This window comes from Apaloderma vittatum, unplaced genomic scaffold (genome assembly GCF_000703405.1).
Source record: "Apaloderma vittatum isolate BGI_N311 unplaced genomic scaffold, ASM70340v1 scaffold4538, whole genome shotgun sequence".
In the NCBI taxonomy this organism is placed as follows: domain Eukaryota; kingdom Metazoa; phylum Chordata; class Aves; order Trogoniformes; family Trogonidae; genus Apaloderma; species Apaloderma vittatum.
Genome location: NW_009732244.1, coordinates 10,165 through 33,708, shown reverse-complemented (window position 1 = coordinate 33,708; position 23,544 = coordinate 10,165). Strand labels below are relative to the sequence as shown.

Below are 23,544 nucleotides of genomic sequence, written 5' to 3'. Positions count from 1 at the left end.
CAGTGAGTGCGTAACTTAAATAGCAGAATTGTGTCACTTAAGTCGCAGAGTGGTCGGCACTCAGGCCAACACAGGGCTCCTCAGCTGGGTAGCACAGGTGAATTTTGGTGCTGCAAGAACAAAGACCCAGGTGCTTGCCAGAAAAAGAAGACAAAGTAGAAAAGAAAGCAGAAGAGGGTGAGCTGGAGCCCAGAGCCAGGCGGGCCAGTCCTGCCTTCAGAACAAGCAGACGAGGACGGGCGCCTGCGCCCAACAGCCACTGCCCTGCGCGCAGCCTGGCGCTGCCATCCGAGCCCAGCCAAGCAGCAGATGTGCCCGTTTGTCTGGTTAATTCTGGTAACGAGCGAGGCTCTGGCGTGCTAATTAGTTATGCAACCCCCCCAGCGGACGTCGTCCAACTTCTTAGAGGGGTTAGAGAGCATCTGTCAGCCTTTAGTGGCCAGCCCAGCCCCCATCCTCACCCTCCAGACAGACCCTGCAGGAAGGAAGGTCTCCCGTGGCCGCCAGCCTGCCCAAATGCCTGCTCTGCTGCTTCTGCAGCTTCTGCTCACTGCCACCTTTGCGAACAACTTGGAAAAGAACAAATTCTCCCACTTGCCCAGATTCGGCTGTCTCAGTTTTTGGAAACTCCTACTGAGGAATGTTTATAGTTGCCTGAAAGTTCTTAAAAATTCAGAGTGTCAGGAAATTCACCTTCTAGTGATGGAAGAGTTGGATGCCCTAAGATCTGAGAGCTTCAGCTGTGGCTTGTTACTCGCTGCCCACACTGCAGAGGTACATCATGTTCTGAAGTCGCGCTTTGCAAGGAGTAGTGCTTCTGTAATCAGCACATGATGAAGGGATAATTAAGCCTTGAGAGGTTATAAGATTTATGTTGGAAATGGAGAAGATATATTCTGGATAGGAGTTTGTGTTTGTAGACAGCCAGACTTTTTCAGGGCAGTCAACTTTTTGATTTATGGTGCAGACACTGGGCAGCAACTGATCGCAGAACCTTTGAGCACTCAGCGTTGGACAAGAACATCCCTCGTGTTTTTAAATTGATTGGCCTGATGAGATCTATTGCGACCGTATAGCGGAAGTATAGAGAAAGCCCTCAAAAGTAAAACCTTCTGTGTCCTCAGAACCTGCTTTCCTTGCGTGTACCCACTGCAGGTGATGCCAGGCTCCCTGGGAAGCTGGCTCCACAGCGAGCGAGTGAAACTGTGCTTGTGCCTTGTCTTCCTGTCCCAAGATTTTATTATATTGCTGAATATCTAAGCAGGCACATGAAGGGCGTAATTTCTGAGGTAGCACAAGGCTTTTGCCCTGGAGTCTTCAGCAAAGATATCTCTTTTCCTCTGTGTTTCTGACTTGGGTCTGTTTTGACAGAAGAGTAGCTGACTCTTTGTGTTTTCTGTGTTTGCCAGCATGTGTTTGATATGCTTCCATTACAAAACTATAAATCCCAGAATAAATAGATGACAAATTCTAGAGTGTATTTTAACTGGGGTTGCAGCAGTGTCTGTACCCACTGAGCAGAGCGTTACCTTCCCATCCCTCGCCTGAGCCAAAGGCTCAGAAGGGGCCGTATCCTTCCTTCCCCACGGAGAGCTGGGAAGGGCAAAAAGCGTGAGGCTGGATCGGATGGATTTCTGTCCTGTTTGGGGAGGATGAGAGGTGGCAGAGAATCTCTCTGCGCTCAGTGGCCAGCCCAGCGCTAACCATTCTGCTAATTGTCTGCTGTAGCTCAGAAATGTTACACGTGTCTGGAGGGTACAGCAGGGAGTTTTCTTTTTTTCCCTTGAGTGCCTGCCTAAAGGACATGAATTTTTGTTCTTTCTACACAAGCCAAATATGTCTCTGAAAGTGCTGAATCAAAGCACATCATTTAGAAAAACTGTGGTGAAGACTGCAGGCTTAGGCAGTAGCCTAACACCCTCCTGGCTATTTCGAGGTTGGGTACCCTCAGTGCTAGATCCATAGCTAATTCTTATTTCCAGATTGACTTTTTGACACATCCCCTATGAGGTATTTAATGATTGTTTTCTCTGTCTTAAATTACCCACTTAAAAGAAGGAGAGAGTCAGAATTCTGGCACTGGTAGAGCTAAGCTGACTTTTATGCTGAGGATTGCACCTACTGAGTTTTAGGAAAGAGTGAAAAAACAAGTGAACTGATGCCCCGGCTGTTTCTTTTAATGATTGCACAAGCCATCTGTACTTTCTCTAAATTAACTGCTTCCCTACATCCCAATTTGGGGATTGAATGGTGATTGTTGGGGTATGTGTCCATGAAGGGAAGCAATAAAGTACAGTAAGTAGTGACGGGAACTTCACTTTTTTGTGACAGCAGAAAAATCCAACCACCTCACTGTCCTGGTATTTCTCTTGGTGTAACGTGAGGTGGGTCGAGGTATTTTTCATACCACAGTTTTGCTCTCTGATCCACAGTTCTGCAAAAGTTAGGGTTCCGTATGAATCTGTTGATTGATTATTTAAGAACAAACATTGAATTACATCCTGGGTGAAAGTATTTTTTCTGCTGTCAGTAGCCAAAATCTGATATGCCTACGTCTTGCTTTGTTCTGTGAATATAAATGAAAAGTTTTATCAACGTACACTGATTTAAAGTAGCGGCAAGTGTGGTTCCACAACTTCAACAGCAGCAGAATTCACGACTGGTACATACTCATATAAAATAATTGAAGATGATATTCTTATACCTGTTTGTGCCACAATTAATTTATTTTTATAATTCCCTTTCCATGAAGACAGGTCCCAGCTGTTTATGAGCAATATTTTGCCAGCTTCTGTCGGTTGCATCGTGTCAGAAAATTGTAGCAGTGCTCCGCAGCAATGCGTCACGGCTCTTCGGTGGCAGAGCAGGCGGTGCCGGGGAGCTGCAGCGCCAGCGAGGGGGAAGCCTCCTCCTCCAGCAGCCCACAGAGCCAGATGTGTGGCTGTGTCCTCCCCACTCCTCTGACTCCTGTGGGCTGAGCAAAGATGTCAAAAAGGGAGAGTGTGTTGCTGGAGGATAGCGTCAGTACGTCATTTAAGAGGGGTTTGGGCCGAGGTGATATTTTTTTCCTGTTGCGTCTATCCCACGAGTCTTGTGCAAGTGGTTGAAAGCTTAAATTAAAGGGTTTGACTGCAGCTGAGGGCAGCAGTGCAAAATAAACTGACGTTCTATTTTATTTTTTTTGCTTTTTAAAGATTACCCATGAATTTCTGTAGGCATAAGAACATCTTCTCTTTGACTGAGGTCTACTGCTGGCAAGGGATTGTGCTTCCCGATGGCCTCCTCCTGTTGTATATGCACTTCTGCTGGCTTCATCTGAGAGAGATCCGCACACCTGTCTCTAAAAACTCCTGCTTTATAGTGCTGCTTCAAAACTAGCCCTGGAGGACATTGCCTCTTTTCCTTTCCTTACTGATTGTGTTTTCTTTATTTTGTTGTCTTCCCTGGATACCTTAGAGAATGGGATTATCCCATTCTTATCTTTTTAGGTAGATGGGCTGAAAGGCTTGAACTTGCCCACAAGAAGTTCCTTTCTTCCTGCTGTGCTCCAAGTACACAAATAATATGTTTGAGGCTGTGAATGGTAAAGAAGTGTTTGCTCTTAACTTTTAAGCAGGATTTAGATAGCTGTATCAGATATGCTCCAATATCTTCGTCTGTCTTAGCAAGGACTTGGCCTCCACCTTCATTGTTTATTTTTGGAAAGAGACATAAAATAAGTGTGGGCAAAACTGGGAAAGTCACATTTTCAGCCTTATTCAGAGACTAATAATTAAATAAGCTAATTGGTTATTGTTGTTTCAGTTCTATGTTCTCTGTGGTCATTTGTGTTGGTTTTTGAGATCATTCTGGATCTCAAGATACTTATTAACCATTTTGAGAGCAAAGATACAATGATAAGAGGGCAAGGCGTTTTGTAGCTTGGTTTCTCCCGCTCAGTATTTTTTAACAGCAACGCTTAAAATAGAAATGCAAAACTATGTGCCCTACTTTCCCCTCACTAAAATAGATGCCTTTTGTTAATTTTAGATACAGCAGGGCAGGATATGTATTAATGATATCAAAGAATCCATATGATATTCAACAAGGTCCTAGCATCAAGGACAAAAGAAGCTTGGTAACAGCTGTCCCTAATGATCCTGTTTGTAAAATGTTTTCCTTTATTTCAGGAAGTTGGACGCTTTCATCTACGATGCGGCGGTGCTGAATTACAAGGCCGGAAGAGATGAAGGCTGCAAACTCGTCACGATCGGGAGCGGGTACATCTTCGCCACGACGGGCTATGGGATAGCCCTGCAGAAAGGATCACCTTGGAAGAGGCAGATAGACCTGGCCCTCCTTCAGTTTGTTGGAGACGGTAGGGAGCAATCCTTTTTCCTTTCTTTATGTATGCACAGTGATTTCACTTTTAGGAGCTCTGAGGCTTCTACTCCCGTTCTCTCACAGTCTTTACAAAACCCAAACAAATGCAAAACAATGAGTAAGATTATTTCTCGATGCTGAGACAGGAATTCTCTTCCACTCTGTTCTAACTCACCTCGCTGCCAAGGATGTTTGCATCTGTTTTCAGAAAGTGTTTTCATATACATCACAAAGTGACTCACTCCAGCCTCGATAGAGAGTATTTCTGAATTGATTTATTTTCTTGTTTGACTTTTGCCTTTGAGCGATTCCTGAGGAGATATCTTTCAGCCTGGTTTTTATGCTCTTTAAAAGTGTTTAGCTCAGTTCTGAGCTGGTGTAAGTGATCCCTAATCTAAAATGGATTAATCTAAATTTACGGTAAAAGAACATTTAGAGAATTGAAGTAGGGTGACTGGTTTTATTGGATTTCAAACAGCTATTTTTCATTCTAGCACAAAAATAGAATTATGGGACCTCCTGGCACTTCTGCCCTGTAGAAGGAGAAAACCTACTGTGCATCTTTGATATGTTTTAGGTGGTAAAAATGAGTTGTTCTCCACATAATGGCTTAAATTACATTCTCATTGTAGAAATGTTTCTTTACCACAATGGATCTTCAAGCGTTTCACAGGGTTAAAAAAAATTTTCTCTGTTATGACTGACTGAAATCGTCCGTTAGATTGGAGTACGGTGTGTGTTACATAATCATTCTGATCTTTTTGATTTTTTTTTTAAATAGATAGCATTGCATTTCTCTGTCAGTGAAAAAAGAGGTCTTTATTGAAAAATAAATATGCACATAAGGTCACGAATAGCATGTCATTGAGACTAAGAATGGGAAATTTCTACGTAAAAGGACAGCTTAAATGACAAAGTGCAGGACCTTAGCATAGTGGCCTCCTGTTCCATAAAAAACAAGACATTTATATTCATTCTGGAGACAATGAGTGGTTAGTCTTGCAGCACATGGATTTTATTCCTATTAAAATACTAAATGACTGGAAGAAGTGTAATCATCATGACTGATGCATTTTCTACATACAGAGATAGTAGTGTCATCGTTACTGATCTGTTGGATTTGGAGAGGCTCATGGGAGAAACCTTGCTTACTTCTGCTAAGGAGTGAATATATGACCCATAATAGCTAGGTTTCAAGCCATTATGTTTTCTTTTCTTAAACATTTGCAATTAATTGGCTACAATCTTTGCTTTATTCTTCTATTTGTGAATAAAATATTTTTCTATTTGTGTAATACTATTAAGTAGTGTTAGGTGCTGTAATTCTGACCCATTTTTAGATGGGGAAGTTAACTCCGAGAAGCTGAATTTTTGAATTATATTTAATCTATAAAACACTTCTGTAGGCTGAAGGAGGTTATGTTGTGTCTTTCTCAGTTGTGGGTTAAACCTTCTAGATTTTGCCAGAGCATTGCTGAGGTTTTCTTTTCGCCTTGCGTTTTCTTCATGCTTACCCTTTTGATACTTCTCATCCAACAAAAAGGAATTAAATGACAGGGAAAGAAAATAAATGAAGTAGAAGGCAAAGTATTTGAAGCCATTCAGGAAAATGCTCATCAAATTGCCAGAGGTACTGCGTTTTTTTACGCATTGCTTTGTCTCCGAATATCAGGGAGAAAACAAAATGGATGGGAGGAAAGAGAGAAAAATCTGATCATGCATTTACACTTTGACCTGTGGATTTACAGAGCATGTGAATCCTTAACCCATTTTTAGTAGCTGAAAATACTACAAAGGAATTGTTAATGAAACTCAGTATCAACAATTCTGTATGAATAATTCACAGAATTGCGATATTCACCGATGGCACCCAGGAGAATGAAACCTTGTCATGAAACGTCTGCTCCCATGTTCGTCTTGCTCAGATATTACTGCGGAAGATAAGGAAAAGCTTTGAACGCACAAGCCATGGGGATGGGAATGAGTTGATGATGTTTTTCCAGTATTTTTTTTCAGTACCTTTAGAAGGTACTCATGAATGCTAAAATGTTCATTTTTTCTCTTATAAAGGATCCCTAAGCCTGTTCAGAAAATGGTGTGGGCACTATTAAAGAGAATAGCAGTTGGACATACGCAATATGTAGGAATTACTGTTTCCTTTAGTCCCAGAAACGTTGGCTGCCTTGTCTCACTTCAGTGTGGCACAGGTCCAGATGACAATTTCCAGGGGGAGAAAAAAAAAAAAAAGAAGCAAACAAATGGGGGGGGAAAGGAAGGAGAAAAAAAACAACAAAAAAACCCCCAAGAATGATACTGAGCTTGAAATTTCTTCTACTTTATGAAGTACATTGCAGGTGAACTGGAACAAAACACCGAGAAATTAAATGTAAAGAGTGATTGCCTGGAACTAGCATGACTTGATTTTGTAATCTTACGTCCAACTTGAGTAGTTCAATGAGTAATCTTTTTAGCTATGAACTTACATAACTCTGTTTTGGTGAATTAGAAAGGATAAACTCAGAGTTCAGACCAACATCACTTTGCTGTATCACTAAAAATCTCTTTGAAGTTATCTGGTCTAAAAGCAAGTATGGTTAGAGGGAAAGTTTCATCTTAAGATGATTCTCCTGGGAGAGCCTCAGTGGAGTCTGAATGAGGTTGTTTAAGTAAACAGACAAACACAAATGAAGGCAGAAATACTTCTTTCACACCTATAGGCTCTGCAGAATTTATTATTCTCTGAGACTAAGCTTATAAACCAGCAAAGTGCCTGGAAATATTGAATTATTATTCAATATCTGTAATAGAACATTCATCACAGTGTGGAATAGTTTCAGTGAATTATTATAAGTCGAATGAGTTTCATAACTGTAAGAAAAAAAATCCTAGTAAGTTGAATAAATACAATTTCTTGATGTGAATGTTACATTAATAAGAGGAGGCAACCTGTTGGATGATCCTAGAGCTTTGGATAAGACCAAGTCATTTGTTTAAAGGTATATCTGACCGCACCTACCAAAAAAACCCTGTGCTCTCATCTCTCTTTTACATTTCCACAGTACTGACATAGCTTTTTGAAATGTGTTTCTGGGCTTTCAGGTTCCTCTGCATGTGTCTGTCTTCTGTGATTTTTCTCATCTGATTTTTCCTTACTTCTTCTATATCATTCTCCTATCCAAGTCAGCTCACTTACATATGAAAATGAATTTTTTTGCACAGTTGATAAGAAACTTTTCCCTCTTCCTTACTGATGTAAGGAGAAAGAGAGGGAAGGATGAGAAGGAGCTGCTGAGGAATTTTAAAAATAGCTACTTAGTCGTCTCAGAAACTGAATTTTCCCCAGAATGTTTCATCACTTGGTCTGTACAGATTCATGTACACTGGCCACTTCGTAAGAAGTTGAGAGGAATATGCATTTGTTAATGTAAGATTAATTCATTTGAAAAACTGAGTATTTTATATAGAATTAGGGTTGCTGTTTCTTGAATAAAGGATACAAGTGAAGTGTATTACTAGTGGATTTCTAGCTTTGTACAGCTTATTATCTGTATATCTCATTATCTGCAAAAACTTCCAGCTGACAATTAGCATCTGCAGTTTCATTTAAAATAGTTGATCATCAGGGTAATTCTCTAAAGCACAGTGATGGTTGTGATTTTTTGGGGCCTTGCTATGATCACAAGAGGAAACTTTCCTTTTTGTAACAGAGGAGTAAAAATATTTCTGCTAAGACACAGAAGACTATTTCTCAATCTTCTGTTGGGAAATAGAAGTACCGAGGAGTTCAAAAGCAAGTAAAATGATACGACTGCTAAGGAGCAGCTCCATCATTTTGTTTGGATCTTACACCCACAGCAAAGGGAGTGTGTTGGAACAGAAATTTCGTGCAGCAAAGATCCGCATGACACGTGCTTGGATTTCTTCTACAGACCTCTGTAAAGAGCAGCTGGGCAGGCTGACGTCCCCAGAATGCAAGCAGGTTACCCTAGCAGCTGTCAGCTGCTTTTTTGGGCTGGCTTGCCGTTTGGTGAGAGCAGTAAAGGCTGAGGCACACAGCCGGCGTGATTTATCACGTCTGTAGCTGCTGGTCTGCGACATTTGTGAAGGCACCCATGTTCGTCCAGCCTTCAGGAGCAGAGCTGGTGGCCAGCTGCCTGAAGGCCCAGGTATTGCTCATATTCCTCTGGCCTGGGCTGCATGGCGCCTTGTAAGGCACAATGGTTCTTTTCTAAAAATACCCTCCAAAGTATTTCAAAAGACACAGGTTTGGAAACTTATAGCATCATATCTTTGGGGTTTGCAGCAGAGTCACTAGTCCCTAGTAGGTGAGGAGAATTTCTTTTTTCTCTCTCTCTACATTCTCTTTTTCTTTCTTTCTTTCTTTCTTTCTTTTTTTTCATTTGTGAGCAAATGAGATTATTGAGCTGCAAATGACAAAGCTGCTTTGGGATTAAGGGAGTAAAAGGGCTTCAGAGTGTGCATGGGATGGAGAGAATGACGACAAGGAGCCTTTAGCTGTGAGGGATGCAGCAGAAATACAGGGATAGAAGATGCACGAGAGCAGAAATGGATAGGAAGGAGGAACAGAAAAATGCTGGGTAAAGAGAGCAAGTTTGGGGAGGAGTGGGAGAATATCAGCATCTACGTGTGTGAGGTATTTGTAAGGAATTGCATGACCTGCAGGTGATAAGCTCAGATCAAACCAAGGGCTGGGAAGAGATGTCCAGGAAAAGAGGGGCAGATGGCATTGCTGTATTAAGCCCTTAACCCTTAAAGCTGCAACCTTTAAAGCAATTAGAGACACATATATGTAAAGAAGAAAACTGGTTGTGGTTTGAATTTCCACAGAGATGCTGTTATCCCTTTCCTAATAACTTTCAGTTCTGGTTAATCTTTATGTGCTTTTAGGACAGCTTAGTACACTAAGAAGTATGTTCCTGGGTGGATAATTGCTTCCCACTCCTTAGGGGTAATAGGTAACTGTGGAAATTAGATTTTCCCCCTTACATCTGGAAGAGGAAAGCTCTTTGCAATTTTTTTTCATATTTTAGCATAAGCCTTCCAAATCGCTGTCTAGATTAGAAGGAAGTGTAGCAGTGTGACTCACGCTGGCTGTTGAAGACCAAGAAGGAAATATGTATGTGATTATAAGGACATATTTTCAGTGCGTGCTGCTCCGGCAGAATACACCCACAATCCCAGTGATTTTCTGTTTATATATTTAGTGTCCTCCTTAAGCAGTGGGTGGAACAAATGTGACTGGAGAGTGTGAGTGTATAAGTGGAGGGCGTTTGTGTAGCTGAACAGGAGTTAGAGGGATTGTAATATTGAAAGTCATGCTTAGCAGTTCTGTTAATTCATCCTTAACTAATGGGGGCATGCAGAGTGCAGTCATTAGCTCACAAGAAGTTTATTGCTGTCAGTTGTCTATGTTCCTCTTGCTGTTTTTACAGGGGGAGATAACACAGGAGATAAGAGAGATTGTTTTGGGGTATCCAGACCAAATTCAGAGTTGCTCTGCTTTTACATAATCTCTTCTATGAAGCATGCTGTATGGGTCCTATAAGTAGGTCAATTTGAAACTGATGAGCTGCTTGAACCGAATGTGCATCAACGCGGTTGGCTTCTAACTCCTCTATTCAGAGCAGAGCCCCTCTTATGTCAGGATCTCCGAGTGGAGGGCTGCTGCCTTCCTCCTCCATCACGTGGTGGGAGTTCTCACCACAGCAAGTGTGAAACGATCTGTCTCTGCATTTGAAAACTACCATTTGTCCAGTCTGAATGAGCGGATAAGTCTGCTAGTGCAGCCACAGCCTTTTGAAGTTAATGCCTACGTCTGACCAGTGTGGAAGCGTATACTTAACCCTTTTATTCAAGACCTATAATTGGTATATGCCAGTTTTCTTCACTGGCATGCTGGCTCCTCAGGCGGAACCTCAGGTTAGTGCTTTGTGCAAGAGTCACCACCCCTCACACCATCAATGCCAGCCTGTTTCTTTTTGCACCTTCTGCTCTGTCGCATGGACTGTGATCTCCTGCTGAGGTGACCTCCTCCAGCCCCACACCCCGTACAAGTCTGGGGGATGTGCTCCCACTAGAGAGCTGTTGAACTTACCCAGCGAAACACCAAAGGCTGCAGCTCACCTTTCTCCCCTTGGACACAGCAGCCTTTCCTTGCCTGCCCCAGAACATGCAGACTTAGATAGTCTTAGAGAGAACCATAGAACAGTTCAGGTTGGAAGGGACCTTGAAGATCATCTTGTTCCAGCCCCCTTGCCGTGGGCAGGGACACCTCTCTCCCACCAGCCCAGGTTGCTTCAAGCCCTGTCCAACCTGGCCTTGAACCCTTCAAGGGATGGGGCATCCACAGCCTCCTTGGGCATCCTGTGCCAGCGCTTCACCACTCTCATGGGGAAGAATTTCTTCCTTATATCTAATTAAATCTATCCTCTTGCAGTTTCAGCCATTGCCCCTTGTCCTGTCACTACAGGCCCTTGTAAAAAGCCCTTCTCCAGCTTCCCTGTTGCCCCTTTCATGTGTTGGAAGGTCACCCTGGAGCCTTCTCTTCTCCAAGCTGAAAAACCCCACAGCCTTCAACCTTTCTTCATAGCATAGGTGCTCCAGCCCTCTCATCATCTCCGTGGCCTCCTCTGGACCCACTGGACCACTCCAACAGATCCATGGCCTCTTGTGCTGTGGGCTCCAGAACTGGACACAGCACTCCAGGTGGGGCCTCACCAGAGCAGAGAGGGGCAATCACCTCCCTCAGCCTGCTGGTCACACTCCTTGGGATACAGCCCAGGACACGGTTCACTTTTTGGGCTGCAAGTGCACACTGCCAGCTTGTGCTGAGCCTCTCGTCAACTAATAGATATCCCTTAGCTAGGGATGCTTGCAGTGCGTAAAGCAACACGACATAGGGAGAATTACTTTTTCCAGACAACTCTCTTGCATGCAAGGCAATGATTTTGGAGTCAGAGGAGAGGGGCCTCCCATGCACTTGCAGGTACCTGGCGTTGGTGCAGGAATTTCCAGCACTGGGGGTTTCCAGAGCTCAGGTGGTTGCAAGTGCCTTTGTACGATGGATCTTACTGTGTGAACTCTCTCACCCACGCTCAGGAGAGCAGGAGCCCATTGTAGGAATGTCGCTGATGAAGAAACCCCCATTAGACTCTTTCTTCCTAAGTTTTATTTTAGATTTTCTTATGATCTGTTGCCAGGTTTTGGGGAAGGTGCAGGCTGGCACTCGGAACCACCCCAAAGTTGTGGTTTGTCAACAGCACATGAAGTGCTAAAAATCTTCTTTTGCATCCAGAAGGGACATATAAAGTAGATTTCTTTTCCCTTTATGAGTGAGAATAATTAAATAGGTTAAAATTAAGGTAGGAACTTGATGAAAATACCCCTCCAGAGTACCTAATGAAATAGTTGAGGCAGCCTGTGAACCATCAGTGACTATCTTCAGGAACTTATGACTTTAACCTACGTGTTTAGAGTAGAGCAGAAAAAGTCTTCTTTTTTAAAGAAGAAAAATAAGAACTCAGTGAATTATTGACTTTAGTGCTTATAAAGATATTAAACTAATTATCTAGCAATTTCATTTGATCATTTAGAGGATAATAACAGAATCCGAATTTAAAAGTTAATTTTTTCAATTGCAGATGTTGAAAACTTAATGTAATTACTCATAGGATAGGATAACTGTTCTTGCAGAGAGTGTCGATAAGGAAATGTTGAGGGTAAGGAAACACAACTAAATAGTAAATTCTTCACAAGGACCATTTCTGTTTCCTTTGCCACTTAGTGCTTTGACTGTGATCACTGTTTATATTTGGTCACTTATTTTTCCCTCACACTGCTTTTATTTAATGGCTTCTTGACAAGCATTTCTTACGTGTGGGACTCATTCCAAAATTGTATCTCTGCCCGTTATTATTTCTTCAATTTCCCCTCCATCAAGCCCTCTGTCCAAACTTCTGCTGGTGCTGTTTCCCCGGGGCTGGCTGAATGCAGCACACCTTTTAAAACCCAACGGTGTCTCAGACTCCTGAGTGCTATTTTGGACTGTCAGGAGTCTGCGCTTAGTCTGGCTGTCTTCCCAAGTCACGCTGAAACCCAGCCCAGGCTTGACTTCCTTCCCAAGAGCAAAGATCAAAGGAGGTAAATCAGAGAATCATAAAATCACAGAATCACAGGATGTTGGGGCTGGAAGGGACCTCTGGAGCTCACCCAGTGCCACCCCCTGCCAGAGCAGGGTCACCCAGGGCAGGTCCCACAGGAACGCGTCCAGGCGGGTTGGAAAGTCTCCAGAGCAGGAGACTCCACACCCTCTCTGGGCAGCCTGGGCCAGGGCTCCGGCACCCGCACAGCCAACAAGTTTCTCCTCATGTTGAGGTGGAACTTCCCATGTTCTAACTCAAACCCATTATTCCTTGTCCTATCGCTGGGCACCTCTGAGAAGAGATTATCCCCTTCCCCTTGACCCCCACCCCTCTACGTTCATAAATCCCCTCTCAGCCATCTCCTTTCAAGGCTGAACAGCCCCAGGTCTCTCAGTCTCTCTTCCCAGCAGAGATGTTCAGTCCCTTGATCCCCCTCGTAGCTCTCCCTTGGACTCTCTCCAGTAGGTCCCTGTCTCTCTGGAACTGGGCAGCCCCAAACTGGACACAGGGTTCCAGGGGTGGTCTCCGCAGGACAGAGCAGAGGGGCAGGAGAACTTCCCTAAAATGGGCTTTCTTTGATTTTTGGGAGTGTTTTTCTACCAGGACGAAGCTCAGCCCACAGCTGTACTGGCCTTTCGTGCTGATCAGCAGCTGAGGGGAGGAGAAGGGTAATGAGCCCCATGGCTGTGGGCTGCAGAAGGACATGGAGGCACTACCAGGGACGCAGCACTTCTGGTGCTTGTTGCTTACTCAGTCTACGCTCCTGGTTTTGCTATCAGGGAGACACAGGGTTAGACTCTTCACCTCCGTCGCTTTTCCCCATGTTTGTATCCTCAGGGAGAGGGGAGAAAAGATGCTCAGGTGCTGCTCAGGCTTCAGAGGTCGTGCTTTCTTTCCTGAAATGGAGCAGCAGGTTGATTTTATTGTTTGTTTTTTAAGTAAGCAGCAAAGAAGGTTGTCTTTGTTCTCTTTTTGGTTTTAATTATAAAACCTGGCGCTTGCTTGTTTCCATTGAGTTTGTAAATAGGGACATAGTTGTGTGATAATGAAAGCTCGAATTTTTGTACTAATCATGAGGAAGGCATCGGACAAATATCGAAAAACTGATACTCCGTCTCAAAAAAAGGAAATCATCTTACCTCAACTGCTTTTCTGTATGTACATGTGGAGGATGATTGATTATTGGTGTTGGATTATTGGTATTGGGTCATGGGCTGGACTTGATGATCTCAGAGGTCTTTTCCAGCCTCAACAATTCTGTGATTATATTAGTTTTGGGCTTTTCCTTTTTGATAAATGACATGATTTTAAGCATGTGTCCATCTTCCTGAAAGCATGCATAAACACAGAGGAAGGAAACACTCAGAAAACAAAAGAGCATCAGTGACACGACCCATAAATTAGACAGCTTGAACCCTCTGTGTTTCCAGGCTGGCCCGTCACTTGGGAAGGTGCTGCCCCTTTCGGGAAGGGAGCTCAGCGAGCGAAGCTGAGGACCGAGGCAGGATGCCAGACCCTTACCAGGTGCTGGGCCTAGAAACTGAAGGGAATCTGGGAATATCAGTAATCCTCCCAAAAAGAACCCCTGAGACATCTCCAAGAGACAATGCCAGATGCTGCAAGAAGGCAGCATGTTCTCCAGCTCCGAAGGACAGCTGACACTTAGCGCAGCCTGTGAAAACTGCTGAGGGCTGTGATGAGGAAAAGCGTGTAATTCTACCCTTTTGGTCTGTGTCTTTTCTCTTTCTGGATAACGATGTTTTTTATTGTGAAGAAGTTGTTGGGAGGATGTGTTGGGACAGTTTATCACTCCTTCCCAGAAGGATCAAGCGTGAAATACGCTAAATATAGGTGTTGTGCTAAAATGTAGAAGGGCAGGCACTGCTGGGCTGGTCAGTCTGGCCGAGTGGCAGGGTTTTGTGCAAATAGCAGGCGGAGCAGGGAGTGCTGCAGCCACAGGAACAACCTCCAGAGAAATACAAAGGCTTCTGACTAGTGTTTGCGCTGTAACCTGAAAAAAACCCCTTGTAAATAGTCTTGAATTGCCGCTGAGAATTTTGCGATTTATTCAAGAAGATCGTTCTGTGTTTTGAGGGAATAGTGCAGAGGCTCAACACAGCTTGGAATACGGATCTTTTAAATACTTGCTTGTACTCATTCTTACCCTGTAAATGAGGCAGACTTTTTATGATGCAGCACTACAGAAATTTTAAAAGCATCTTAACGTAGGCATCATGCAGTCATTTGTAAATTTTACAGGTTAAATATACTGTGAGCGTATTAAACAGAAAATAAACACCTTTTTTTTTTTGTCAAATATATTGGAACTCTCTGTTTTCTAATCTTGTGTAATTATGTACTTTGTTGCTGACATCTGCAACTATTCATGGAATCGTTAATCTAGTCCATGCATGGACAGAGGTAGAAAATCGTTGTGGCATTGCATTCCTTTTAATAAATGCCTGAAGTGAGAACAAAAAGCCTTTAAAAAACTCTGATGAATATTTATAAGTAACTTGAGACCCCCCTGTTAAATGCAGACTTGAACTCCATTAACACTTGGTTCAATGAGGCCTGGCATTTATATATATTGAGGTTGCTGACTTAGATTTCCAAGGTCTGTCTTACAGAATATTTGGAGTGCTTAAGTGCCAATTAGAATTATGCACACGTGGAGATGACTGCGCTCCCCAGTTCCTGGTAATCACAAGTTAGTGGCTTTTCAATTGCCAAGACTAGTATTTTGCTCTAGGTGCCATCACCCTACACATAAGTTAGATCACCCAAAAGAATTTGAAAGACAACAGCATTCCTCTAAAAGGACTTTATTCTTTTAAATAGTTTTGTTCTGAACCAAAGTTTTAACTGTCCTCAATGTTCAATGTTTCAAATTCCAACTCCATGCCAAGTTGGGAAGTGGCTGATTTCTATAAGAAATGAATCAACACTCCAGTTAAAAAATTCCTCACACCTGAGGACTTTGTAAGAAAAGTTATACCTTCTCTTTGTATCTTGGGTAAAATGTAATAGACAGGAAGAGCAATAAATAGATTTCGCATTTTTTTGCCAGTTTTATAGGGTCACTTATGCTGAAGTGTTATTGCAACTTAATTAGTAACAGTTTTCCCTGTTTGTCTGTGTCCATGTGTATGTAAATGGTAACTAATTTATATATATAGACCAGAATTACCAGCCTAGTCTGTCCATTCCCCAGTAATTTCATTACATAAATATGACAATCCAATGATTGACAGTGCTCTGCGATCTGTGAAGTTGTGGCTTACTTTTGGGTATTAATTAACAGTGATTTCTGTCATTGTCAGATATAAAGGACAGGATATTGCAGCAGCAATATCTGCAGGACTCTGGGATGCTTTTTTCTTCGTAGCTTGCCAGGGCACTGTCATTTATCTCGACTCAAAACAAGCTTGGTTGGTTTCTGTAGTGGCATTTTTGTAAAGGTTAGTGGATTATCAATAGTTACTTTAGATGTACACGCCAAAGGGAAAGAAACGCAGAGGAAACGGTAATAAAAAAAAGAGGTTTCAATTCCTTTGCGAATTTTGTTATGAATTGTAAAAGGGCACAGCAGTCAAATCAAATTGTTGTTTGACAGTCTTGGGAAATGTGAATTTTCCTGTGGGAAATAATGAGGGCTGATTGTCAGAAGTTTGGCTACTAATCCACAAACCAGAAATATTGCTCTCTCTTTGGACTCAAGTTCTTCTCTCTTCTATAGCGTCTGTGAGTTTTATTCATAGACTTTGGGGAGGACTTGAAAGAGAAATGAGGGGAACAGTCCACTGAGGTTTAGTAGAATAAAAGAAATCCAAATATTCTGACATATGGAAATGCAGTAATGAACCCCAGTTATCTATGTAGCAACAGTGTGCAGTATCTCTATACTGTTACAATTAATAATTTATTGTCCCTATGTCCTGGATTTGAAGACTTTTAAAGTTTCATTAGGATTGACTTTCTTCTTTGGGGATGCTCTTAGGTATTTTGAAGATTGAGCGCTGTAATTTGGGAGAACTGCCTTGTAGAGATTCAACTCATGCTTCAAGCACAATGCTAAGCTCAGAATTAACTAGGAACCCAATAATCTCTCTTAAAAATTTGTGGAATGCCTTTGCTAGAGTGCCTCGGTACCTGTCCTTTCTGCTTCAATTTTGCCTTCACTTTCTAGGAGAAGCAATTTCTCCATCACAGTCCTGTGTTCCACTTCCAACTCACACATCCACATTATCCATGGGCTGCAGCTTCCCTAATGCCCTAGCACCCTGTCCTGCCAAATGCTCTTGCACGGCAGGTCATCAGTCTTCTAGCTTGAAGGTAGCCGAAATGTCAATACAGCTTCTAGTCATTTTTTTCTGATCTTTACTCCAAAGATGTGTGGATTATTGTACTGAAAGTGTGTTTCCTAATCACAGGGTAAGGATTAGGGATTGGTAGCATGGGAATTCTTCCCCCAAACTGAAGCCATATCCTAAGTTGGGAAACACACCAAGCCAGCTAATACCGTACTTCCTGGCCTTCTGTATTGCCTGCTGTATTTTCTAGGAACAGAGAAGTTTTTGTCATTAAACATAATAGTAGAATTACTCAGCTGACAGAGTAAAAAGGCAGGTGTGCATGTGAAATGCTTCAGTGAGAGCAACACAAACCATTTAAAAATCAATATATTGTGCAATATGAAAAAACAGTCTTGGCAGGAGCAGTTGCAGGTTCTTGCACATCTCTGGCCATGTTGGCGGTAGCAACCACTGCTAAGTGGTAGTGTCCTTCAGAGTCTGAGAATGTGCACCAGAGGGACAGAGCGGATCTGCTTCCTTAGCTTTAGGTAAATGATGTGTTTTAATAGCAGTAAGGATGTGGCAGAGCCAGAAGCAGAAGCCAGAAATGCTCTGTGTTCAGGTGCATGATGATACCACTTCTTTTTCTGCTGCTGCCCAGGAGGCAGGTGGTGGCAGCAGCAAGAGGCTGGGGGATCCAGAGGGCCAGGAGGGAGCTGAGGGAGGTATCCAGGGCACCGCGAAAGAGAAGGCTGGGATACGTGACGTGGGAAGGGTTTGCAGCTACTGCATTGCTCAGGTCTCTGGGGAGTAACATAAAATAGAGGCAGAAGGCCAGAAGAGCTGTATTTTAAAGATCCTGCTAGTGACAGTAACAATTTTGAAAAGAGAAGCTTAAACAGGAGAAGGGGCATAACGCAGGTATCCCGGCAGTGTGACAGTTATTTTCTAAAGAAAAGCAAGTGGTATAGGAAAGACTTTGTTAGTACCGCATCATGTATTGCTGCATGTGCCGTACAGGTCCAGCTAGTCAAGCTCTCCACTTCGATGTACCGTTACTGTAGCCTTCAGACATAATGCTCTGCGTGGTCTTACATCCAGTGTTGGTGACTGTCATTGCTTTGCCATGAATAAAAGCATCACGGGGAAGAAACCCAGGAAGTTTTGATAAATAATGCCTTTTCTTGCTAAAGCGCTCGTAGATCAGAAAGTAGTTTAAAACTGCAGCTCCCAATCCATTCACCTATTACCGAAATGCAGCCAAGTATGAGCGGAAAGGTGACTGATGAATACTGCAGCGCTGGCCCAGCACAGCGCCTGGGGCAACCAGCCACTGGGCCCGGGTGCTGCTCCTCGTGCTGAATTTTTAAACTCGCCATTTAATCTTTGCTGTTTGGCTGGCCTGCCTTTTAACATTCAAAGCATCTTCTTGGGCTGGGAAGCCAAAGTAGAAATGTGGAAGGGATAGGTGGATGCAAAGAAGATGTAGATACCTGGGTTGCAAGGTTATCTAGTTAATGGCTGTTCAACATAAAAAATAAAAGAAGAGACAAGAACACTAATCTATCAAAACCCAAGATAACCAAATCCTAGGGAACAAGAGATGCCAGAGGTGATAGCAGAGAGCAGATATGTCAGCAGAGGTTCAGCTGGCATTTTGCACCTGGCACGAGAAGGGAAATAAGGTTATCGTGGGTCTCACAGGGAAGAACAAACTTACGGCATGTTTTCAAAGGATTGTGAAACTGTGTGAAATTTAATTTGTGATGTTTAAGGGAAGGGCCAAAGGGAGGGATTGGAGTGGATCACAGAGGAACAAGTGCAGGAAAATGGAGAGGAGGAGGAGGTATGAAGGAGTCTGGTTGAGTTCCAGGCTGGTTGTCTGCCTGAGCCCTGTGTCTGATCACTACAGCCTGTCCCGTCTCTTTACTAAGCTCAGTTCCTAGCTGATTTGCATGTGATCTTGGTTTTCATTCTGTGTTTATGAGTGTGGGGGCAGAGGTGGTTTGTTAGGGGACTTGTGGAAAGACCCGAGGTCCAAGCCAGTGCTGGGGTAAGGGGTGTAGGCGGTCTGGGCACAGATATTGCACGGCCTTAGCCCATGCCAGTGTGTGAGGGGGCTGTAAATACCACTGGTGGCACACACACTGAATCCCATGAGTGATGGTGTGTGTTTCATTGGGAAACTTCGGTCCCTAGGGGCTGGGCGGGAGTGCCCTGGGGGTGCTGGTAATGACACCGCTGTCTGTGCGGGTCTGTGGGGGTATCAGCCCCTCTGGACTGGAGAGGTGAGAGGGAGGTGATTCTCCCCCTCTGCTCCACTCTCGTGAGATCCCACCTGGAGTGCTGCATCCAGTTCTGGAGCCCACGGCACAAGAGCGATCTGGATGTGCTGGAGCGTGTCCAGAGAAGGGCCACGAGGATGCTCAGAGGGCTGGAGCACCTCTCCTGTGCAGACAGGCTGAGAGAGTTGGGGCTGTTCAGTCTGCAGAAAAGAAGGCTCCCAGGAGACCTTATTGTGGCTGCCAGGATCTCCAGGGGCTACAAGAAAGCTGGGGAGGGGCTGGTGAGGATGTCGGGCAGTGACAGGACTAGAGGGAATGGATTGAAGCCAGAGATGGGTCGGTGCAGTTTGGCCGTGAGGAAGAAGTTCTTCCTCGGGAGGGGGGGGAGACCCTGGCACAGGTTGCCCAGAGAGGGGGTGGCAGCCCCATCCCTGGGAGTTTTTCAGGCCAGGCTGGATGGGGCTCTGGGCAGCCTGATCTAGTGGGGGATGTCCCTGCCCATGGCAGGGGGTTGGGACTGGGTGGTCTTTAAGGTCCCTTCCAACCCAGACAATTCTATGACTCTGTGACTACCCACACGTGGGCTGGGCCTGCAGATGGGGGCTGTGCTGGTGGCACCTCTTGGGCTGGGACAGGGGGAGCTCTGCTGGATGGGGTGGAGGAATCCTCTGGGGCAGGAACCCTCTAGTTCCACTCTCTGTAACAAGTGACATTAGTTATAGCAAGCAGAAGAAAGTTTTACCCAAACCACAGATCCTGCTTTCTGGAGCAGCCAGCTTCCCACGTAATTGATGAAATCTGAGGACATCTGAAACTAGGGTGCTGTGAGTTGAAATCTGCTATATTTGCAAATCCTTAGTAGATAAGACTAAAGTGTTCCACAGATGAAGCATTAAATGGTGCTGTATTTTTAAACTTGCAAAGACTTCTGAGTAGCGTGAGCGGTAATTTTTGCATTCTAACTGGTTTGACTCCTTGCTCTCCCTAGGGGAAATGGAAGAGTTAGAAACCCTCTGGCTGACTGGTATTTGCCACAACGAGAAGAATGAAGTCATGAGCAGCCAGCTGGACATTGACAACATGGCAGGAGTGTTTTACATGCTCGCCGCAGCCATGGCGCTCAGTTTAATAACCTTTGTCTGGGAGCACTTATTTTACTGGAAACTTAGATTCTGCTTCACTGGAGTCTGCTCGGATAGGCCAGGATTGCTGTTCTCAATCAGCAGGGTTAGTACTGCTTTCATTTTTCTCCCTTCAGGCAAGAATAACATAATCTTCTGTCATAATATTCTGTCAACAGACAGAATAATAAACACTACCTCCCTAAAACATTGCCTTTCCTTTTAATCCCCTTTGACATTGGAAATACGTGTTAGAGCATCACTGTGGTGCTCTAGAGCAGTCAATGGGTTTAGGATGCACTTGCGCTCCATGGGAAGTCTTTTTTCCATTGGATTATTCTAGGCTAGGAATTATCCTAGAACAGGGTAATCGATAATCAAATGTTGAGGAGAAATACATTTAGGGGGAATTCTGATGGTGTTGCTGGATTTTTTTATATAGCTGAGGAGAATTTAAAATGATTCTGAAACACCTAATTACTTTAAAATGCTGAAAATATCCTGTCGAGTAAATTGGTCTATATGGGAACTGCATTAACAATACTCTGCCCTACCCTGTTGAGGGTTGTCTAGAAAAGCGTATACATTTTCATCTCCATTTTGCATTTGAACTTTATACTTTTGGCCTTTTAAATGTGAAAATCTCCCAACTAGTGCAGGGGGGAAAAAAGTACTTATTTCAAAGGCAAATTTCTGAGAAGTACAAATTCACAGGGTTGGGAATGTCAGCTGAGCAACTGAAGAGGCTGGAATTAAAAGATGGGTTTCAGCCTTTTGCTCGGAGTGAACTCAAATTCAGGCTTTAGAAAGAGCTGGGATTTTTTGATGTGTACTAGGATAGGAAACAGAAAAGCTGAGACAGAATGACTAGAAGCCATTTTTATTTTGGTAAAAGTGAAGAGTACCTTAACTTCTGAGAAAATAGCCTGACTGCAGGCTTATTAGAGAGGCAGCCTAATCACTAATTTAAAATAATAGAATTTCTATTACTGGTGTATTACATTTTGTGACGAGACTAGGCAACCTTTTGGTGTCCCTTCTAATCTTGTTTCCTAGAATAAGCAGAGGTGGCCAACGAAGACCATGGGTTTAGAAAATAATGACAATTTTTCTCCTTTGTGGTTCCAACAGATACAGCAGAAATTATTTTTCTGTGTTGGTGTAAGGAAATGGATAGATACGTACTTTTAATTTTTCCAGTCATTAGATAAGCAGTGTTTAAATTTTCTTAACTAATAATTAAAAATAGAAGGGAAGTGTTTAAAATTTACAGCTAGTGATTTAATTATGTTACTCATATTACAGGGTATTTACAGCTGCATTCATGGAGTACACATTGAAGAGAAAAAGAAGTCTCCTGACTTTACTTTGACCAATTCTCAAACCAACATGTTGAAACTGCTGCGAACAGCAAAAAATATGACCAATATCAATCCTTCAAGAATTAACTCCCCCAAAAGAACAGCTGATTTTATTCAAAGGGGTTCCTTGATTATGGACATGGTCATGGATAAGGGAAACTTGATATTTTCTGATAACAGATCCTTTCAGACAAAGGACAACTTTTTTGGTGACAACATGAGTGAACTGCAGACACTTCCTAGCAATCGACACAAGGACAATCTTAACAACTATGTTTTCCAAGGTCAACATCCTCTCACACTGAATGAGTCCAATCCAAATACAGTCGAGGTTGCGGTATCGGCAGAAGCAAAAGCGAACTCCAGACCCAGGCAGCTTTGGAGGAAATCTGTTGAATCTTTACGTCAAGACTCTGTACGTCAAGGCCAAGGTTCCCAAAGAGAAAACGGGTCAGAAGAAAACAGGCAGCTTTCACTGAAAAGCCAAAGATACCTTCCTGAAGAAATTGTCCACTCCGATGTATCAGAGACATCAAGCCGAGCTACTTGCCACATGGAACCCGAAAACAACAACAAGCACCACAAAACCAAGGACAATTTTAAAAAAAGGACAGTAGCATCAAAATACCCAAAAGACTGTAGCGAAGTGGAACTGACATATCTAAAAACCAAACAGAGCTCTCCGCGGGATAAAATATACACTATTGATACTGACAAGGAGCCAGGATTCTGCTTGGACACACCTCAGTACATTGAAAACATTGTCCTTCCAGAAACTATAGAGTTTCCTGATGTTTACCAAGACCACAACGACAACTACAGGAAAGCAGAACACGCCAACAGGACTCCCTTGCATAACGAAGACAATCTTCCAAATAACGACCAGTATAAACTTTATGCAAAGCACTACACTTTAAAAGATAAAAATACTTCCCTAGTTGACATGAATGATAGATACAGGCAGAATTCCACCCACTGCAGGAGCTGTCTTTCCAATCTGCCCACTTACGCGGGACACTATTCGAGCAGATCTCCCTATAAATGTGACGCATGCTTGCGGATGGGGAACCTCTATGATATTGAAGAAGATCAGATGCTGCAGGATACAACAAACTTATCGCTTCCCGAAGAAATATATGAGCGTACTTGGTCGCAAAATAACGCTCTGCAATATCACAAAAAAAATAAATTGAGGATTAGCAGGCAACATTCGTTTGATAATATCGCTGACAAGTCCAGGGAACTTGATATCGGAAGACCTTCTCGTAGTATCAGCTTGAAAGAAAGAGAGAAATTTCTACAAAGTAGCCCATATGCAAGCATGTTTAGTGTTCCCTCAAGCAAACTGTTGGGCAAAAAGGCCTCGCTTTTAACTCGTACTCTAGAGGACAGTAAGCGGAGCAAGTCCCTGTATCCCGTTCACTCCGACGAGAATCCCTTTCTGCACTCGTATCGTGAGGACCAGCACTTGTCTCTTAGGCGAAGCCCAGCTGATCTTTATAAACACTCATTACCAACGAGAGGAAGAAATGATAATTATTTAAGGTCATCCATAAAATCTACAACATCATACTTTTCCAGGGATGGTCGGCTCCATAATGACATGTACATTTCAGAGCATGTTTTGCCTTACGTTGCGAATAGGAATAGCTTGTACTCAACTCCAAGGGTTTTAAATTCCTGTAGCAATAGACGTGTGTATAAGAAAATGCCTAGCATTGAATCAGATGTTTAAATTTTCCATGAGCACTCTTATCTATAGGGAACAAAATAGTTGCCACCATCTTAGAGGGAGAATTTATCCTTTAACAGTACCCTGCTATGATAAATGATACGTAAACCTCTCCCTTCCCCGATGTACTTTTGTACACCAATAGGTTAAACTGGTATGCTCTTAACTATCCTTTTAAAATATGTCTTGTTGAAAAGGATAAAAAATATAGCCATTTATGTATGCT

At 43.2% G+C, this 23,544-nt stretch overlaps 1 protein-coding gene across 1 annotated transcript; it reads left to right on the top strand.

Moving 5' to 3' along the window:
• Positions 1-3,665: 3,665 nt before the first annotated feature.
• Positions 3,666-23,321, top strand: GRIN2A (glutamate receptor, ionotropic, N-methyl D-aspartate 2A; the record flags this gene model as incomplete). The annotated part of the gene is made up of 4 exons (XM_009875431.1): positions 3,666-3,739; positions 4,174-4,357; positions 20,093-20,331; positions 21,531-23,321. Coding segments are annotated over 4 exons (2,288 nt in total), but the record flags the coding sequence as incomplete, so codon positions are not given.
• Positions 23,322-23,544: the final 223 nt, after the last annotated feature.